Here is an 18,901-nt window from a genome sequence, read left to right as displayed (position 1 = left end):
CCTTTCCGCACTGCTGGAGGTGGTGTTTCTTTGCTGCATGCTGCAACCAGCATTGACACGGTCTCATGAAACTTGCAGTACCCAAAAGAGGACTGTGACGGCTCGCTGTTTTCTCATTTTACACAGCTTTTGTCAGTTTTTCCACTGATTTAATACCTGCGATGGAGACATTCACTTGGAAGTTTCATCTTTGCCTCAGAAACATCTGCTCACCAGTGTCCTTTGCTATGACTGATGCACTTCTCTTGTACTGGTTTAATAATTTTTACAGTCTGCTATCACTCACATAAAATAGATACCTCCGGCACTTGCGTTTGAACTGAGACTAATGCTCTTGCTGTTTGCTGTTAATCTAGTGGCTAGGAATTTTTTGTTCCCTGCAGATGAGTAAATGCAATCTGCCAGATTTCCTCCTGCTGTCACAGGGATATAGTCTTTCTTAGCTTTGCTTTTTGCTGTGGAGAGAAGCAGGCAGCTTAGTGTCCACAGCCTGCCTCCCCCCAAGTGTCTTCTCCCCCAGAATCTCCCATCTGCACCCAAGTCAAAAGTCACACATCAAAAATTTCCATTGGATGGGATTCAGAGACAGTGTAAAATGATGGTTGAAGTCAGTTTTCTGACAACGTGAGCTAGTAATTGCCCATAGTTTTGCAATGCCAAAATAAATAATTGTAAAATTAAAAACGGTTATTTAAAATATTGCAGTCGAATTGAATGAATTAAAAGAGAAAGATATTGTAAAGTGAAATAAAAGGTGAAATTCCAAACTTCAGAATTGAATTTGTGATTTCAATGTGACATTTCAATTTCAAAATTTCCAAATGAATATGCAAGTTCTACCCTGAGAATAGTAACAAATGTCAAAATGTTGACATTCTTCACAAAACAGTAATTCTGAGTTCTAACCAGCACTAGCTGTATATCAGCTGCTGACTCTGTCATTGCTTCTGGGTGGATTAAATTAAATGCTGTTGCTTCTGTTAAAATGAGGAGGAGGGGAAGAAGGCAGTGGTGTCTAACGCTGAGATGAGAAGCTCAGAGTTGGGACTTGTTGGCACTCTGTGGCACTGAGAATGGTATCTTCCAATCAGAGATAATACAAATCTCTGCATCAAGATCTCTGCGCATTTCTTCAGAATTTTTAGGTGCAAAGGTATTGTCAAGAGTTGCAAAGAAATGTTTTCAGAACAGCTTGCTTCAGGAATCTGGCACGCTCTCTCTTATACCTTAAACTTTTGAAAGAGCCTAATTCGCACTGTAAAATGTGTTTACCACTCTTGTTTCAGAACTTTACAGTTAGTTCGTTGTATTATATTTTATTATTTAAGCACTGCATTTATTAGGAGGACTGGCTGATGACAGAGGAATTCATCGGATTTGTTTCTTAGGAATCACAGAGAAACAACAAGTTGCCAAACAGTTACCTTGAAGTTAAAGATAACAGAGATCCTGTAGTTACAGAAGTAAGTCAGGTCAGCAAATACTGAGAAACCAACTTAAATTTACAACTTCGGGACGCAGGTTTTTCAGTTTCAGCCTTTATTCAGCCACACTGGGTTAGTAATAAAAGAGGAATAATTGAGAAAGAGGCTTTTGGTGTAATACGTGGATGTTCTTTCTTGCTCCTTCTTAAAATAAGCTGAGGACAATGCCTCCATACATGATAAGGAATGGGGCAACCCTGGAGTTAATTAAGGGCTCTGTTTGTGTGCTGTTTAACTCTTGATAACCAAATGTCTGCATTGACAGATGCCGTCAGGTTGTGTTACACTCTCATGGGTAATGATTTTTTATCTGTGGACATAAAATATAGTCAGCATGTATTTACCTATGGATGAGAAGAAACCTCTAATGGGGAGGCTGTCTGGTTTGCAGGAATTGGTGCTTGTCTGAACCATGGGGCCATCTGAGCTTGGGTCTCTGGTGGATGGCATGGTCTGAGGCATGATGAGGCAAGGACAGTTGGACTTGAGCTGTTGGTTTACAGTTTTCAGTTCAAAAAGCAGCACCCATACAAGTGAGTACCACTTAAGTAATTCACAGTCATACTGTGGCTGTTGTATGTGATGGTGATGCCTGATTATTGGAAGAGCTGATTGTTTCTGTTTTAAAATGCAATTGAGTCCAACCACACTGTAATTCTTCCAAAACCAAGGTGCTGAAGCACGTGGTGAAGCTGTGCATCTATCAAATAATCTGTGTTATCAAGATGATTGCTAGGACATGAAGTTAGGACGTGAATGAGTAAGGTAACTTGCCCAGCCTTAGGCGATAAACCAGTAGGAGAGCTGGGGAGAAAGAGTAGATGTGGAGCATCTCAGTATCGCTGGATGGCTCTTCTGCTTGAGGCGAGAAGGGCTCTGGCTCTGTTGGTTTGAAACTCGGCTTACAACCTGGTGGTAATGCCGGTGTTTTGGCAAGCAACTGCCCAGTTCATAGTGATGCTTTGGCTAATGTGATATTTTGGTTATGTCATTCAGGGTGGATCGCAAATACTGGGGTGACTTCCCCACTGATTTCCGTGAAACATGTTTGTGGTCTCAATCCAGTTCTTAATGGAGTGTGCACACATTATCATAGTAATGGCTTATTACCAAAGCACCAACCTTGTGCAGGGAGCTGTGCACAATTCAAAAGATTATTCGTTTCTCCGTTGATAGCTGTGGTTGTCCACAGCTAGGCTCTTGGGCCTAGTCCTTCTGTGAGCAGGCAAGGTAGAAAATGGTCATGGTGCACAGTGAGAAGTGCAAGTCATGTGGGATCTCCCTTAAAATAGATGCTCAGTTATAAAGAGTAGAGAATAGTCTATACTGGATGCTGATATAGTATTTCTTCCTCCAAGAGTAATGGTAAGAAATAATTGATAATATATGGGTACGTTTACTGATCGTAAATGTTCTGATATTAAACTTGCTTAGGCACCCAAATAATGGGCTTCCTGTTTAGATTTACCTCTGGATAAATGTAAAGAAATGCAATATATTAAGTGAAATATCAGCCTTTGGGGAAAAAAAAAGGTTTCCTATCACCAGCTGAAAGAACTCCTGCAAGGCAAACAGAATTTGCAATTACACTGACAGTTTTGTTCTTAAAATGAAAATAATAGTGAATTATAAAGTTGTAAAATTGTTTTCACAATAATATTTTGCTTTTATAACTCATACTATTTCACTTAGTAGCTGCCTGGCTCCAGTGCAAGTTACATAACGTGATGTTATGAATATGGTGCCTCAACTTTTTGTCCAGGGAATTAATTTAAGGGCTCTAAACTTTTCAATCGCATTTTTTCTTTGTTCCAAACACAGTGTATTCTCTGCTTGAAAAAATATCAGACAAACTCTGTCTTGCTTGTTGCAGAATACTATTCATATGCCTTCACACTAATAGGGCAGTTACTCAGTTTTGCATGGATCCTCAAAATAGTCCAGAGTGAAATGTGCTGTCTGAAGTCAGCTACATGAAACAAATTAGAAGAGCGGAGCTGCTGTGTGTTAGGTGATCAATCTAGCATTAGCAAGGATTTTCCACCGTGTGGTTTAGCACCAGCACAGACAGATGAATTATTATTACTGTCAGAATCGTTCCCCCCCCACCCCGATTAAAGCTTTTTCTAAACAAACAAAATTTCCTCAAATGAATTGGCAGTAACTTAGACTGACATATTAGGATTACTTTAGTCATCAGGAAAATGGAACCGCACCTGGGCTGTAATAGAGCAAATTAGACATAATCATTTTCATCCCGTTATTTCCTAGTTAGGCTGTATTTTACCCTCACCTGAAGGATATTCTTTTTCAGGTGTTTCCTCCAGCTTTGTGAGAACTGGTGGCTCATTAAGTGAATCACCTCCTTTTCTGTTGTTGCTGTGAGAGCCTGAAAGGAAAACTCGTGGCTTTTTCAGGGCAAAAACTGCATAAATGACCAGGGAAGCTCCCGCTGTGTGTTTGCCACTGATGGATTCCTTCTAGGCTGTCACCAGGAGGCTGGGAAGGGTATTTTCCAGTCCTAGTCTGACTACAGAAGAAGTCTATTGTGAAGTGCCCTGAGAATGTGTACTCTTGCAAAGCTGAGTTTCATGAGTATCTTGCAGACTTACAGTCTCAGGTGATTTCCATGGTCCCCTGGTCTGATGATCAGCATAACAGAGGTGCTCTCTCGCACCTCCTTCTCCGGGCTCTTCTGTTTCCTTTGCAGCATCAAAGCCCTTTCTCTCTCCTGTTAAGCAACACTTACTTGTGACCTGTCTTCCCCCAGGCTGCAAACCAAGCGTATGCTTTAGAAATGCATCAGTTCTTGCACTGCCTCATCTTGCACTTCAGTTAAAACTTTCTCCTAAACCCATTCCCTTAACTGCATGTACCCAAATTTAGATTTTTCACAACTTCTACGTGTTTCCACATCATTTTCCATGAGGTTGCGTGTCCCCAGGGTTTAAGCTTAAAACTGGGGCTTTGCCATTGTTGAATTTCCAGATGAGTGAGAAAGAGGTGGGTGATTCTGTCCAGGAGATTTTTAGTATAAAGAAACAACGGAGTTATATTGCAGGCAAATATGGCCCTGGAGGTAACAGAGGGTGTTGGAAATGCATGTCCTTGTGTTTGTGTCTTTGTCAGATTTCTCACCAATAATATGCCCAAACCCAATTTTGAAATCTGAATTCAACATCCCACCTACCTTTCTTTACCCTTTCTCTATCAGGTCACCTTCTGCTGAATAAGTACAGCGCAGCAATTAAAACCATATGTGTAATTAAAAGAAGTTCAGCATAAATTTAAACATCGTGAAGATAAGAAAGGTAAAAGGATAAAGACAACTGGAAGCTCCGTTCTGTGTGACCTGCTTTTGAATAAACAACATTATATTCCACAGTCAATTATCCAAAAAGTACAATGTGTTCTGCTGCCAAAAAAAGGTTGTCAGATAGAAGTGGTTAGTCAAAAGGACACATGCAGTGGAGTGAACATTAGTCTATTGTACTCAGTATAATATTATACAAACAGGGCTGGTTTGTTGCTGGCATTTGTGTTTGGTTTTTGTTGTTGTTGTTTTTTTTTAATTTTTGACCACAGACAAGATTATGCAGCTTTTTAATATTATTTCATAAACATCTAATTGCAGGCTTCAGCAAGAGGTGCAAGCATTGCTAGGGAAATCAAATAAGGTATGCTCTGTGCCGCCCAATAATAAGGCTTCCAATACAAAAGTGGAAAAACAAGTCATTAGTTACAACCATCGAACGGAAGAGGTCTAATGGGAGCCACAGGATAAACATTCCATTTTATTATGTCTTCGTTATATGTTTTGCAAGACTCCGTGGTTATAAATTAAAATTGCTTTTTGCAGCAGTGGCTGTAAAAAGTTCAAAATCTGTGAATGTACCTATTATTTTTATTTATATCACAGCAGGCTGCTAGCAAAATTAACTTTTTTTCCTCCTGTTTGTTAGTTAAAAGATGGAAAATGCATACAAATGCATAGCTGAAGGCAGCACTCAAAAGTGCCATCCCCTTATTTTTTTTTTTGGAAATCAAGATGGTATCAATTTAAAGTGAGATAAAAGGGAGGGGAACCAAACATCTCAGATGAAATGAACTGCTTCACCATTACACGACTGGGTAGTGTCTGGTGTTTGGTTATAAATTTAAATCAATGCTAGCAAAAACATCCAGACGTGTCCTTGGTCTGACAGATGAAACGGGGTCTCTGCTTGAGACCCAGCTCGCTGATGAAGCAGAAGACTTTCCAGTGCTCCTCTGCAGTCGAATTCGCAGTCTTGAAGACCCTGATTGCCAGCAGGAGAATCAGTGGCAGGACAGGGTTTTCCCATGCTGTCTGCTGCCTTCTGAGCAGGCTGGAGACGTGCTGCTGTGTGAGGGAATTGTACAACCTCTGCCTCTCCACCCCATGCTCTTCTCTGAACCTTCCAGCAAAACAATTAATTTGTTTGTTTTTTAATTCACCTTTTGGAACTGACTGCCTCAAGGTAACAGGCAGAGCAAGCGATTTGTGGAATGGAGGTTTGTGGTCTTTGGAAACATCTGTTTCTCCTTTTAAGAAGGATACGAAGGATATGCAGTCATAAACCCTCATCAACCCTTCTGCTTCCACTTAGGAGTTAATTATTAACTGTGGGACCACAGGCGGCTGCTTCCCTTGAGGACGGCTGTCCCATACCTGGACAGTAGGTCGGTGGCTTTCACCTTGGAAATCCCAAGTGTCAGCAAATTACTTCTGAGCTGCACTTCCCGATCTATGAAAGCCTGTTGTCAGAAGCTTAAATTCATTATGCGGGGGCCTGCACTTCCAAGGGAGAGAAAAAATAATGGTATGCAAATTAAGTGGCTGAAAACCTCTGCCCTAAGGACTTTCCTACTCTTCCCCATTAGCATTCCCCACGGGCCGTTGAGGAGGTCTCAAGCCAAGGTGGTCTCACTCGGGCAAGGAATTGCTGCTGTGGAGAGGGACGAGGCACGTGAGCATCCTTCTCCAGGGACTGGGCAAAAGGTGTCACCAGGCAAGGACCTCAGCTCATTGCTAGGACGGATCAAAGCAAAGCAAAAAATGAAACGTGTTTCTGAGTCTACGTAGTTCTTCTCCTGCTGCTCCCTAGTCATCACCATTATCATTTTGCTGGTGTTGCTTAATAATAGTTCTAAATATGAGATAATGCCAGGAAATCAATACCATGGGACCTAATTGGTTTTCTATCATCTGGAAATTAAAAAAAAAAAAGGAAAAAAAAGTATGTTTAGTGCTGAGGGACCTGTTTTAGAGTAGAAACCTGAATTTTTCTACACAAGCTGAGTTCCTGCAAACTTTGCCTCCCACTGTGCTGACAATTTCTGAGAAATTATTTTATTTCCCATTTTAGATGTTGGACAATGACTCAGTATGCCCTGGAAATACTATCATTCTAGCAATTTTCTCATGTGGTAGCTCAGCTTAATGTCAGAGAAATGGGTAGTTATGAGTCCAGACACTATACCGTCGGACTTAGGTTCTAAAAATACATGTTTGGTTAACTCGGAGTTGTCAACAACTTTTCTACTGTCACACATGCTAGAAGATGGAATAAGTGGCCTCATGCAATTCCAGGCACACTGTGGTCAGTAGAGGTATCTACAAAAAGCTAAATGCACTGGTGATGCAGATAAATGCCATGGCCACTTTTGCTGTGCTGTGAGCATGCCCTGCTGTATCAAAGTTTGGGGGCAGAAGCGTAAAGAGTTTACTAAGAAGAGCAACTGAGGAAACATGGGTCTAGATAGACCTTGCTAGAGTGCCTAAATTCTCAAATGTTTCATTTCTGGCTTTAGGCTAGGTAGTCGAAAATGTTTGCCTCTTAGTTTCCTCTGTAAATCAGGTATAATATTTGCCTCCTGTATCACAGTGGGGGTTTTGAAACTTGATTGTCTGCAAAGTAGTTTTAAAGTCTATAAATGCAAAGTATTATTCCTATTTTCTATGTGAAAGGGAATTGAAATCATGTGCAGAGCCTCTCACAGCAGGCACAGTGATTATTTGCAATGAAGGATATTTTTGCACCTTTGTATGGAAACTAAGAAAAGACCTCTCTTAAATCTGTGGCTATTCATCATTAAAAGCAGTTAACTTTTAGCATTTATGTAGTGTTTTATATTTTTCAGAGCCCTCCAATGGATCTTAACTAAATTCTTCGCAAAGCCTCTGAAAGGCATGCGGCAATATCCCACTTTTATAGTCATTTCCCCGTACTCACAGGAGGAGAAGGTAACTCAGCCAGGCTCAGAAAGGCAGCAGCCATGTGGTTTTCTCCTCCACCGGTCTGTGTCTTGATGCAGTGTCAGAGGGGTAGCTAGGTGCCTGTGCTGAGGGGGTAAAAAGGTCGCTTCAGAGACAAGAAAATGACATAATTAAGCAAGTCGTACAGTTTTAAGGATGTATTAGTTCTCGGACAGCACTAGACATGAGGAACAGTGCAACAATGCAGCGTCCTGACCTTGGCTGGGTCTAAGGACTTTGTTGGAATTTAGGGTGAGTGTAGCCCACTCCCTCATCTGCTGAGCGTGTGGCTAGAGCATGAAGAGACTATCCTTGCCATGGCTGAAGTACGTGTTTTGTTGCCAAGCAGGGGAAAAGGACAGTGAGATCAGGCATGACTACTTGTATCCTGGGCTTTCCTATTACTGAAGCATCTGCATGTTTTGTAGTGAACCAGATGCAAAGAATGGGAAGTGAGGATGAGAATAAATGTTGTTGCCCCAGCATTCAAGGTTATGCAGCCATTTTCCACTGGTGTTCAATCTCTAATGGCTCATTTGACATTTGGTGGCCATGTTATCCCCATTCAGATTTAGAAGGCTGTAAAACAAACTCGTTTATGAAAGGAGGCAATTTGCAGCTGGAATCAGGGTATCTCTGTATGGTAATTCCAACTGTTGGGATTTTATGAGACAAGAAACTAGGAACAGAAACACACAAACACCCAAGAAAGCCTTAGCAGATATGACACCATATATATCCAAAGTCCAAATACAGAAGATGTATGGAATGCTGTTTTAGCAGTGAGTTTGATCTATCCTATGAAGGCACATGGAGTTACAGTGCAGTTTACCATTTTGTGATGTGTATAGAGGGCCAGAGTAATGTCAGTATAGTTATATTAACTTTGGAGCAACTATGTTGATTTAATAAAAGCTGGGAGTATAGATCAGAGGCTAACACAGTGTCATCCGAGGTTCTCAAGCAACAGCTAGGAGACTGAGTAAATCACATAGTAGCTTCTTTATTTGGTTACTCCCTGCCTGCCTAGAACAATTACACAGTGAACCTAATTCTGGCGTTAGAGTGGCTTTACACTTAGCTTCAGGGGAATTGATACCTTATGCACACTGGTACACAGGAGACCTTGGACTGTTGTATGCTTAACACTTCTCGATACTTTCTTTTGTGAGGACAGAAGAGACGTTGATTACATTAGAAATTCTGAGCAAACAGATTTTACTTGCTATATAAGAAGGTACCCATGGTAAAGAAGCGTGAAGAGGAACGCAGTAAGAGAACCACTCAGGTGAATGGCACCCCAGCGTGGATATCCATCCACCTACGGGGGGGTTTGCTGGGGTGTGCTGATTGGGGTTAGCACCACCAGCAATGTGGGACCAGTCAGGAAGGACACTGGGCACTACAGGTAGGTAGCAAAGGTGGATATCAGAACAGGTTTGTTGTGGACATGCGTCCTTACAGATACAAAGTAGATTTCTGCTTAAAAAATTGAGCCAGCTTTACAGACATATATTTCTCTAAGACTTCTTTCCAAGCCTACTGCTTCTGATTTTTCCCAGAAGGATTTCTCTGTATCTCACATCCTATTTTTCTTGGAGAGAGTTTTTTTCCTGTTTCTCTTATGCGCTGCGCAAGAGGCAGCTGTTCACTCCTCCTCAGTGATGAATATATACAGGCTCTGTGTATGAGGCTCAATATACAAGGTCCAGAGCGTTGTGATGACAGTGAGCAAGGCAGTCTCGCTCAGCTTGTCCTGATGAGAGCTTATTGCTGATGGTTTCATATCTGCTCGTATCTGCCTCAGCTGTTCTGCAGATGCCTTTCTTCCCCGGCACTGATTTTCACTTGAATTGCAGGAAAGCACGATTCCTTGGCAGAGGTGCACAGCTTTCCTCGGACCTGTGTGATTGCCACTCAATAGATTTAGCCTGGCAGAAGCCCAGGAGGTTTGAGTGCTGGGAAGACCGTGAGGATTCGTAAGTCGGGGGACTACAGGAACGACTGTAAAAACCTGCCTGTCAAAAAGAAGCGGCCTGGCACTTGTGTGGCTTACATTCAGCCTGGGTTCTGCTGTGGGTTGTTAAACACCCACATGCACGTGTATGTAGGCATATAGCAGCTGCGTTATTGCACTTCTAGAGCTCTACCCATGTTCTCAGAGTTAGGTTCACTGCCATCACCCATGTTTTCTTCTCCTTTTGTGCATCCTATCCGATGAGTTCAAATCGCTGTAAAGCCAAGGACTGCAGCTTACTGCGTTAAGCCGAGCATGGGCAATGAGAAGTGTTCAACCAAAACATGGGTTAGTCTAAGTGGCTTAACATCAGTCTTTGGCACACTGACCAAAGAATTTGTCAGCATGGTTTTGACAGCTTGAACCTTGTATTCCTTTCCTATCCCCTTGGAGTTACCAAGGGTGAACTGTCCCACACAGATCTCCATCTAAGCCCTCTTGCATCAATACTGATGGCTCATTCATGGTGGGATCTTGAAGTCTGCACACAGGGGACTTCTGTCTGCAAGCAGTGAAGGACTGAGTAAGAATGCCTCTGAAGAGCTGGCAGTTTTCACGCAGACGGGGAAATCAAACCTTGCTTGGGTTAATTAACATGCCCAGGTCCAAAGAGTGAGTTGGTGTTGAAGTGGGGAAGTGAACCCAGGGGTTTTGACACGCAGTGGTCTGTGCTTCCTCTTAAAAGGAGAAGTTGCGAAGGCACCTGTCAGGTCTGAGGGCTGTTGTGTGAGGCCATCCAAACTGACATATCCAAGTTTCAGTGAGTCTTTGGGTTTTCCTTTGTGTTCCTGACATGCTAGATGGTTAGAGAAGCTCTGAGGGCAAAGGGCACATCCATGCGTCGTCCTGGGAGCTGCTGGGCACCAGGGCTGGCTCTGGGCGAGGAGCTGGATTTTCAGTGTCATTCAAGTGATCCTACTGAATGACATTTGCCTCGCTGGCTGGGATGCGCAGTCACGGGGCAGTAAGCAAAGCAAACACGTATGGTTGTGCGTGTGTTTGCACATCAGAGCCAAGCGGCCTTGTCTGCGTGTTTCAGATCACAAGGGAAAGGGCACTGCTGGAGGTCACCGGCCTTCCTTAGCAAAAGGTGATTGATTGTATTGTTTATTAGGGTGCAGCAATTTCTACACAGCATCTAAGTTTTTATCCCTACCTTGTCTTAGTCCAAAGACTACAGCAGCCTAGCAAGTGAGCAAGCCCACAATGGCTGCTGTGGATGGCGCTGGAAGAGCAAACCTCCAGAAAGGCTTTGAGTGTAGCTCAAGGCATAGTCAGCCCTGCTGGTTTGCTCTCTTTGTTTTCCATTTCTTGCCACCACCACACACATGTACATGTTGTTCATGAATGTACATGTTCTCTCCTCCTCACTCTGCATCTCCCTCCGTTGCATCTCTTAACATACAATAAATAATTTGTGCAGCTAGGTGGCTTCTGTTGAAAGCATTCTGCTCCTTGCAGGGTCGACCTCCAGTATCTCCCTTCCTTGCTGTTCACGTTTTAACAACACAGCGAGGCAACAGGTCAAGGCCAGGGCCAGGTCTCCATCATGTTTCATGCTCTGGTGACCCAGCAGAGTATGGCCTGGTTATTTCTTGCAGCAGTGAGTCCCAGCTCGTTCCTTTCCTGTCTCCTCAGCACACTGATCTGTAATACCAGCAGCACTTGCTTTATATATATATATATATATATATATATATATATATATATTTGTTGTTTTTTTCCCCAAGACTGTTAGACTCAGCAGTGCCTGCAGTCCCGTGTGTTGTGGAAGGCCATTGCATATATCCACAGATGTTTGGCTCACTTTTTCCGGGTTGTTTGCAAATCCACTGGTGTCATGTGCACAAATCAGCCTCTCTAGAGACCTGCTCATTTTCCCATCGGTGTGGGAGCTGTTTAGGTTCCAGTCTTTCCTTTCTGAGACTTTCTCATCGTCATTCAGTGGCTAGGGAGCTGCTGGCTTTGTTGAGCCCTTCTGCTCACTTGTGCCGGGCCACTGGCACTCGTGCAGCGGGGACGGTTGGTGTGTGTGTGTCTGCCCTATTGTTTGCTCCTGTCACACCACTCGTCCCCTAATGCCACTGCTCCAGATGGGTGCCAGCAGGAGGAGGACAAGATGTACCACACCGTGTGAGACCGCACGCAGAGGTCTCAGTCGTGCGAGGGAGGAGTTCATCGTGCCCTTTCAGCGACTGTTTAATGTTCACAGGAATGTCGGAAGTGCTCTCCTTGTTCTTCGTGAGCTGGGCACTGGCAGCAAACAGTTCAAATACCTGCGTGTAACTCTGCACATGAGGCCCTGCGTGGTATGAGCACGTGGCTGTTTTCGGATAGGTCTTCCCTCTGTGCGCATCGTGTCCTCAGTGCCGAATCGGTTTTGAGCCAAGAAGCACTTACTGATCCCACCAAAAGCTCCCTGACCGACTGAGACAAATCCACCTTTGAAAATTGAACTAATGCAATGTGATGACTCAGAAACATCAAGGGATTTTTTTTTGTTTGTTTGTTCTGAACCACAAATGATCCTGTCTGAGGTTTACCTAAGGTCAAGCTACGAACTACAGAGCCAAATTTCGACTGTGCTCATGTTTGGGGCTCAGCTCATTATAAGGAGGGCTAGTCCTAAACTGGGATACATAATCAGATCTGAATTTCGCTTCAGAGCCAAGAGCTGCTCTGCAGCTTCTACAGTTCTCTATTTTCTGTAAAGTACGTATTAATATTCAGTGTAACACTGCCACATTGCTGGTAAACAAGCAAATCCCCAAAGTAAACACCAATAAAACAGGAAATCTTTGGGCAGGATTTAGTTTATCGAAGTTTCCATGATTTTTTTTCAATTATTATCTTTATTCTGATGTTGTCATCATCATCTTCCCGTGGCTGGTGATTGACTCTGCACAGATTTCTTCTCATATGAGCTATATGCCAGGTTTTATCAGTACTGTGTGTCAGGGGAAAACATGCACCTGATTTGGAGGGAAGTCCTGTTCGTGCATGAAAATAAAATAAGGCTTGTGTAGTAGATACAAATTGGATTTGTTTTCATCCTCTGCCTTAGTTTGAGTATAGTATTCATGTGGGGATAGGTGGTGCACATTTCTAGTGCAAAACCAGTTTGTTTATCTTCCTAAAGTCAGTGAAAGGAGCCGCAAAGTAGCTGACAGTCCCAGGGAACAGTGAAGGAGGATTTTTTGGGCCATGTTACATCTCAGGCTGGGGAATGCAACTTTTGCTTTTTGTATCTTCACATGTGATCTTGCCAAAATTTCTAGCGTGCTCATAGCTCTCTGTCTTCGTTGCTGCTTTGCTTTTTTTTTTGACTTGTGATCATCTCAGCTTCATTAATAACAACTAACCCCTTTCATCACTCTGTCTGTCTGTTTATTTAGAGCTTGACCTTTTGAGTGTTTGTACTAACAGTTTCTCTTTGTGAAATGTTCAACTGCTGAAAACAAGTTCCAAGAAAGGGAATGTTATTTTTCTCTTGCATACTTGCAACATTCAGAAGATGTGCCCGCGCACCTGCTTTTCAAAAGGAGCGCACCCAGCTGCTCTTGCCTGTTTTGGGGTGCCCAGAGCTTAGGAGATGGTGCCCTGCAATGAATGTTAACAATTGTAATTTGATCTGGAAGGTAGCGTTAGGGTGTATTGGCAGCAATGATCACAAGGGGGTCAAGTACTTTGTTTTGCATCTCCTTTGAAAAATGCTCTCTCAGGGATGCATGACTAGACATGGTTTATCCAGAGCTGGCTACATGCATGAACAGCATTATCTACCATTTGTGGGGCTGGCTATGAGAGAGATCCTGCAGAGCCTTCAGCATTTAGAAGAACAAGAACAATATCGTCTCTCTATTACCTTATAGCACCTAAACTGCTATAAGGTGCTGAGATCTTGCAGTTCAAAAGAGCCTATACATTTCTAGTTTTCTGTCATCCTTGGCTACAGTCAGAAATAAAATGTAGATATATAAACAGGACAGCGAGGTCTTGGTGCAGCAGTCATTCTAGAGGTGAACATCCTGCCCTTTGAACCATTGATACAAGTTCCTATCCGAAGGCAGAAGGCTTCAGCAGGAAAAAGCAGAAACTCTGGCCAAAGTAGAAGACCTGCCTGGCTGAAAAAGCACAGAAGCCCTATTCTGCCCAGAGCCAACCAAGGCTGGAAAATGAAGGACACAAAGAAAGCAGGATATTAAGGATTTGTGTCTACCACAATCAGAAGAAGGTTTGAAATGGGTGTTACACAGGGCCATGCTTTAGGTACCCCAGTGTTAGGAACTAGGGTAGAGTGACTCTGAAGGGTTTTGACAGAGCTCTAGCATGCGACTCCTCTGCTAAGTGTGTGAGAAACAAGAAACCACAGGGAAATGACTGCAAACCCCTTTGTCAAAAGCTCTGAGAAACTTTCCAGTCTATGTCTTTTCCAAACCGGTTACATCAACCATTGCTATTCCTAAAACTTTAACACTACAAAACACAGCACATGTGCAAGCTGCCGAGTTGCTGTTTAATGAAACACTATTGCCTGCAAGCCCGTTTTTACAGGCACAGGGCTTGCACTTTGCTTTGGGTGCTAGAGCCCAGCCCTGAGCTTGAGAGACTGAAACACCTTCAAGTGAGGGGCAATCCTTCTGCTACTTCTGCACCTCATTTAGCAACCCAGATGAAGTTGCTAAGACTGATCAGATGAAAGCAATGGTCAATTTCCACCTATTCGGCCCCAAGAAGAGCCATGAGAAGTTAGACTTTGTGGTATGTGGTGTCACCATTCGGCTGCGCCGTCACCTGCACTGCTGTAACCACACGGTGCAGGAAACAGCAGTGCATTAAAAAGAGAAAACTTGCTGCTCCCATCACAGTCATTTCAGACTCTAAGCCTGGTCTGGCCATGTCTTCTGGTGCATAACAACTTTCACTGGCTGCGGGTTCTGGCAGCCGCCTCACGCTCAGGTTTCTCAGCATTCAATCTGTTGATTAAGAGCCACGTTTTATTTAAGTCCCGTAGGATTTGCAGCTGGCCAGAGCTCGTGCTGGAGCATGTGAGTGCTGTGCCTTGCAGGGCCCTGTGACCCAGCCACAAGAGCCAGTCACCTCCCCGGTGCCACCTGCCCCGTGCCCTGACCTGAGGCATGGCCAGGCCCTTCCCCAGTCAGTAACAGCCTGGTGCTGCTGCCCGTTTCCCAGTATGTCCAGCATGGCCTGTAAGGTTGCTGTTCATTCTCTTCCTTCCCCTTAATTCATTATTTCTGTGACTGCCCAAAGCATAGTGCCTTTCTTTGAACTCGGTTAGGTTAGCTTTGGCTTTGCTCGCTGCATTTCTGCCACCTTTTCCTTCAGGTTATCAGTTCGCACCCCAGCGTCCATGACTTAGTCACTTCTCTGCAGCTTCAGTCGCTCCTTTGCTGTGCTCCTCACCCTTCTCCTTTTTGACACCGCCTCTGTTCAGGCTGCTGGCTGGACCCTGTCACGACTGCCACAGCTTGGCCTCATCAGCTTGGACATCCGCGGCCTGCTTTTTGGTGACAGGGAGGACCCACCACTCCCCCCCTGCTGCTGTCCTGTGCTGACAGACATGCCTATGGGGCTTGGTTTGGTACAAAGTCAAGCAAATGAAGCAGCAAGATTCTTAAAAGTGGATATTTTGGGGCCTTGGGGTCATGATGTGGGGACAGACCAAAGTGTTTAGCACCCAACATGCCACCAGGGTGCAACAATCTGGTTACCATCCTGACTCTGCTCCGTCAAAGGACAGCGGCTCTATAGCACAGCATCCAAGCCACCCAGCCTCTGCCCTGCTTGCTTTTTGGTGGTGTTACAGGGAAGGTGCTTTGGAGATGGGCAGTTGTGGTAACCCAGCTCTGTGCGTCCGTGACCTTTGTTAGCGATGGGGCATCACTTCCTACATGCCCTGTCCTGCGGCAACGGGGAGTGTGGAACAAAAGAGGGAGCGCTGGCCAACAGTTATAGGGAAAGTTGGGGACAGCAAGGGACTCGATGGAAAGAGGTAGGGAGAGGTAATAGGGAAATTCCCAGGTGACAGTGGAATATAACTAATAGGTCCTTGCAGCTGTCTGCCCTTTCTGGCTACGCTTTCTGTGTTGACTTCCAGCATGGAGAGCGGCGGGAGAAGCCAAAAGTCTTTCCTGCTGGCAGAGAGGAGCAATTTGGGCATCTCTCTGCCAAAAACATACATTCTTGAGAGAACAGCCAGATGCCTCAGTTCATTGAATCTTAGAAATGTAAAGGCTGCGAGGGACTTAGACTATCTCATCCTGCGCCCGTCAGTGAACCAGATCTAAGTATATCCCAGGGAGCAGCTCCGCTCCTGGCAAAGGCCATTCCGGGTTGGGAAGCATGCTGTTGCTACCAAACATCGCTGGGCTCCCGATCCGGGTTCCTCTTGGTGTGGTGCCATGAGGAAGCCAAGGCTCACCCAGCACACATTTGTCAAGCCAGCTCTGTCAAGGTGTTTGGCATGTCTCCCTGTGCCAAGTTTGATATCGAGAGGAATTCAGGCCTCCGTGGGCCACAGTGAGCTGTGGGGCTTTCAGGAATAGATTTGGGAGAGTTTGAGACCTGGGCTGCTTTGTCTCCTCTGTTCTTTATAAAGAAGGAAATCTGCAGTTCTGTTGCCAAATGGTGAATTTCTTTCTGTGATATAAAATCAAGGCCTTGAACCCTAGTTTTGAAAACACAAGTTGGAAGTAGATCTTTCTCCTTAGAAATAACTTTGCAGTTAGAGAGTGATAACTGCAGCAGTGACACAGCTGTACCATGTAATGTCTTCTTTCTTCTTTCCTTTAATGCCAGTTTTTTCTCTCTGGCACCCAGCATTAGGTGTATACATCTATATTTAGGCTACTGAAGAAGCAGCCCGAGGTATGCTTTTCCATGGCACAATGCATTTAACTTCAGTAGGGGCTGCAGGAACACAGCAGTTCTGAAAAGCTGACCTCTGATTTCATGTTTACAGATGCATTTCAAAGCTTGACTTCACGCACGTGAATTTTGAAGATGTTTGACCTAGAGTTCTTTCTCCCTTTCATTTTATAGTGGGCTCTTATCTGGTCATTACTGTAGCAGGTCACCACGTTTATCCCTGAGCAGCGGCCATCAATAAGTGTCAATTTCTAGCAAACGAATTTAGCAGCTTCGGTATTTTTTTATGATGGCTATTTAAAGATGACAAAAATCATAAATCTTCCAGGCTTGTCATTGAGAGTTTATATTGAGTTTGTTGATGAAACAACTTCACAGCTCAGCTGAAGAGGAACTGCAGGGTTTGAGGAAGCAAAAGACTTTTGATAGTGTGCAGCAGTCCAAGAAATTGAAGATAAAAAGCAACTTGCTGGCATTTTGTCCATATTCCTCCTTCCTAGTCAGAGCAAGAGCTTCCCTTTGCATCCCCAGCAGAGCCTGAGCATTTCCCAGCCCGTGTTGAAGCCAGCCACCACTTACACCCAGGGCATGCTCTTAACCCTGGGGGCTAGAGGAGGGGAAGTAAGGCTCAGGGGACAAGAACAGGGGTGAGCACGACCTCCGCGAGCACAGCAGCGTTTCTTGCTCCGGGAGCACTCTCCCCCTCGTCACATCCTGCAGTGGAAAGTTCCATTGCGATATTGTTGTTTTACAATTGCAAATTTTATATGCTGAGGAAAGTTTGAATCTTGTGGATGTTTTGATAATGGCCAATAAAATCTCCTCCATAAATCTGGTGAATTCCCTGGTTTCTGTTTGCATTTTCATCTTTTGTACAGGCCAATGGCTCTCATTGGCGCTTATTTATTTTGCAGTCAACGAACAGACTAGCAGAGTTTATGGAGTAATTGCTCCATTATGCAACAAGTGGGAAGGTTTATGGCTCTGGGAAGAAGGAAGATTATAATTGTAACAACTAATACAACTGCTTTAGCAACCACCATAACACTAGTTTGGTTCATAAAACTGCAAATTGGATTGAAAATAAACTGTCTAAAAAGTATGCTTCAGGAATAAACTTCTATTTAACAGAGAGGAACGGTTTTTAGCTGTTTTTAGTTTCTGAAGTTATTGTAGGTGTCATTCCCTTTTTCTTGAAAAGCAGGGATTTGCTCGCCCTCCAGGTTTCAGCCGACTGCTGTTTCTGAAAACAGGTTCTGTAGTAGTATATTTATCAGTCAAAATAAGGTAAAATATAATGGTAGTATCTTTTGTCATAACAATAGTTATTTTGTATATTTTGTATACTCATTTAGTGGAACATTCATTCTTGTGTTTTCCCCAAAAAACACTCAATCTCCAGGGATAAAATCAGACCATTGGATAAATCCAATACCAGACTGTGCTAGCCTCTGAGGAGAAATTACAGTTTGAAAACCTGGTCTTTTGTTCAACTCCCATTGACTTTGAACGAGCCAAAATTTCACCTGTGATACAGTACGCACCTTTTTTTTCCTCTGAAATGAAACTGAGTCAGATCAAAGGCCTTTTGCATCCTTGTATTTTTTATTCTTCCTGCAAATTACATTCTCATACTTGACCAGAGCCCCAGTAAAACATGCCTGCACTAATTCCAGAAACGAGCAGCGCAGAACTGTACACACTTGGTGTAGTGTGCGGAGCCATTCCTTCCTTTTTGCCTTGCTGTCTCAGAGGATCGCAGTTCCAGTAGCTGGATGCTCTTCTATATACGAGATGAGTTTAGAAACAAAGTCCCAAGATACAATTTTCTGCATCTGTGTTAGGCACCAAGACGAGTGATTCAATCTTCTAAATGCTGGTCTCATAGCATTTCCAGCAAGCTTCACTGAACTGCACAGCTTCATAATTCAGATGCTGTTATGTGCGTGTGTGTGTGTCTGTAAATATCTCTACTTTATGTATGTTTGTATACTGTATGTATTGTATGTGTGTATACAGCACACTCTGGACTATATTCTTGCAGAATCTTCGTCTTGTTCTCCCAACAACTGTTTTTCTGTGGGTACCTAAAGCAGAGCATGGAAAGGGTATGCTACCAGGACTGAGGCTGAAGGAGGGAAAATAGGACATAGCAAGCATGCCCAAGTGAAAGAAGTAATGTAAGTTTAATGCAAAGAGTTCCCAGAGATTGACCTCTTCTGTATCAGGCCTAAG

At 43.7% G+C, this 18,901-nt stretch overlaps 1 protein-coding gene across 14 annotated transcripts in view; it reads left to right on the top strand.

Moving 5' to 3' along the window:
• Window positions 1–18,901, top strand: part of LPP (LIM domain containing preferred translocation partner in lipoma) — a 336,281-nt gene that overhangs the window by 209,036 nt on the left and 108,344 nt on the right. Inside the window, exon 9 of one of the 14 annotated variants that reach the window (XM_048076799.2) lies at window positions 4,699–11,472. The exons of the other annotated variants lie outside the window; for them this stretch is intronic. Coding sequence (XP_047932756.1) covers window positions 4,699–4,713 — 15 coding nt within the window. The 3' untranslated portion in view covers window positions 4,714–11,472. Of the gene's footprint in view, window positions 1–4,698; window positions 11,473–18,901 lie in introns of those variants that run through there. 14 annotated transcript variants of the gene reach the window in all.

The sequence above is a fragment of the Anser cygnoides genome, chromosome 9 (assembly GCF_040182565.1).
Source record: "Anser cygnoides isolate HZ-2024a breed goose chromosome 9, Taihu_goose_T2T_genome, whole genome shotgun sequence".
NCBI classification, from domain to species: domain Eukaryota; kingdom Metazoa; phylum Chordata; class Aves; order Anseriformes; family Anatidae; genus Anser; species Anser cygnoides.
The sequence above is the reverse complement of the archived record's forward strand: the minus strand, read 5'-3'. Positions and strand labels throughout refer to the sequence as shown.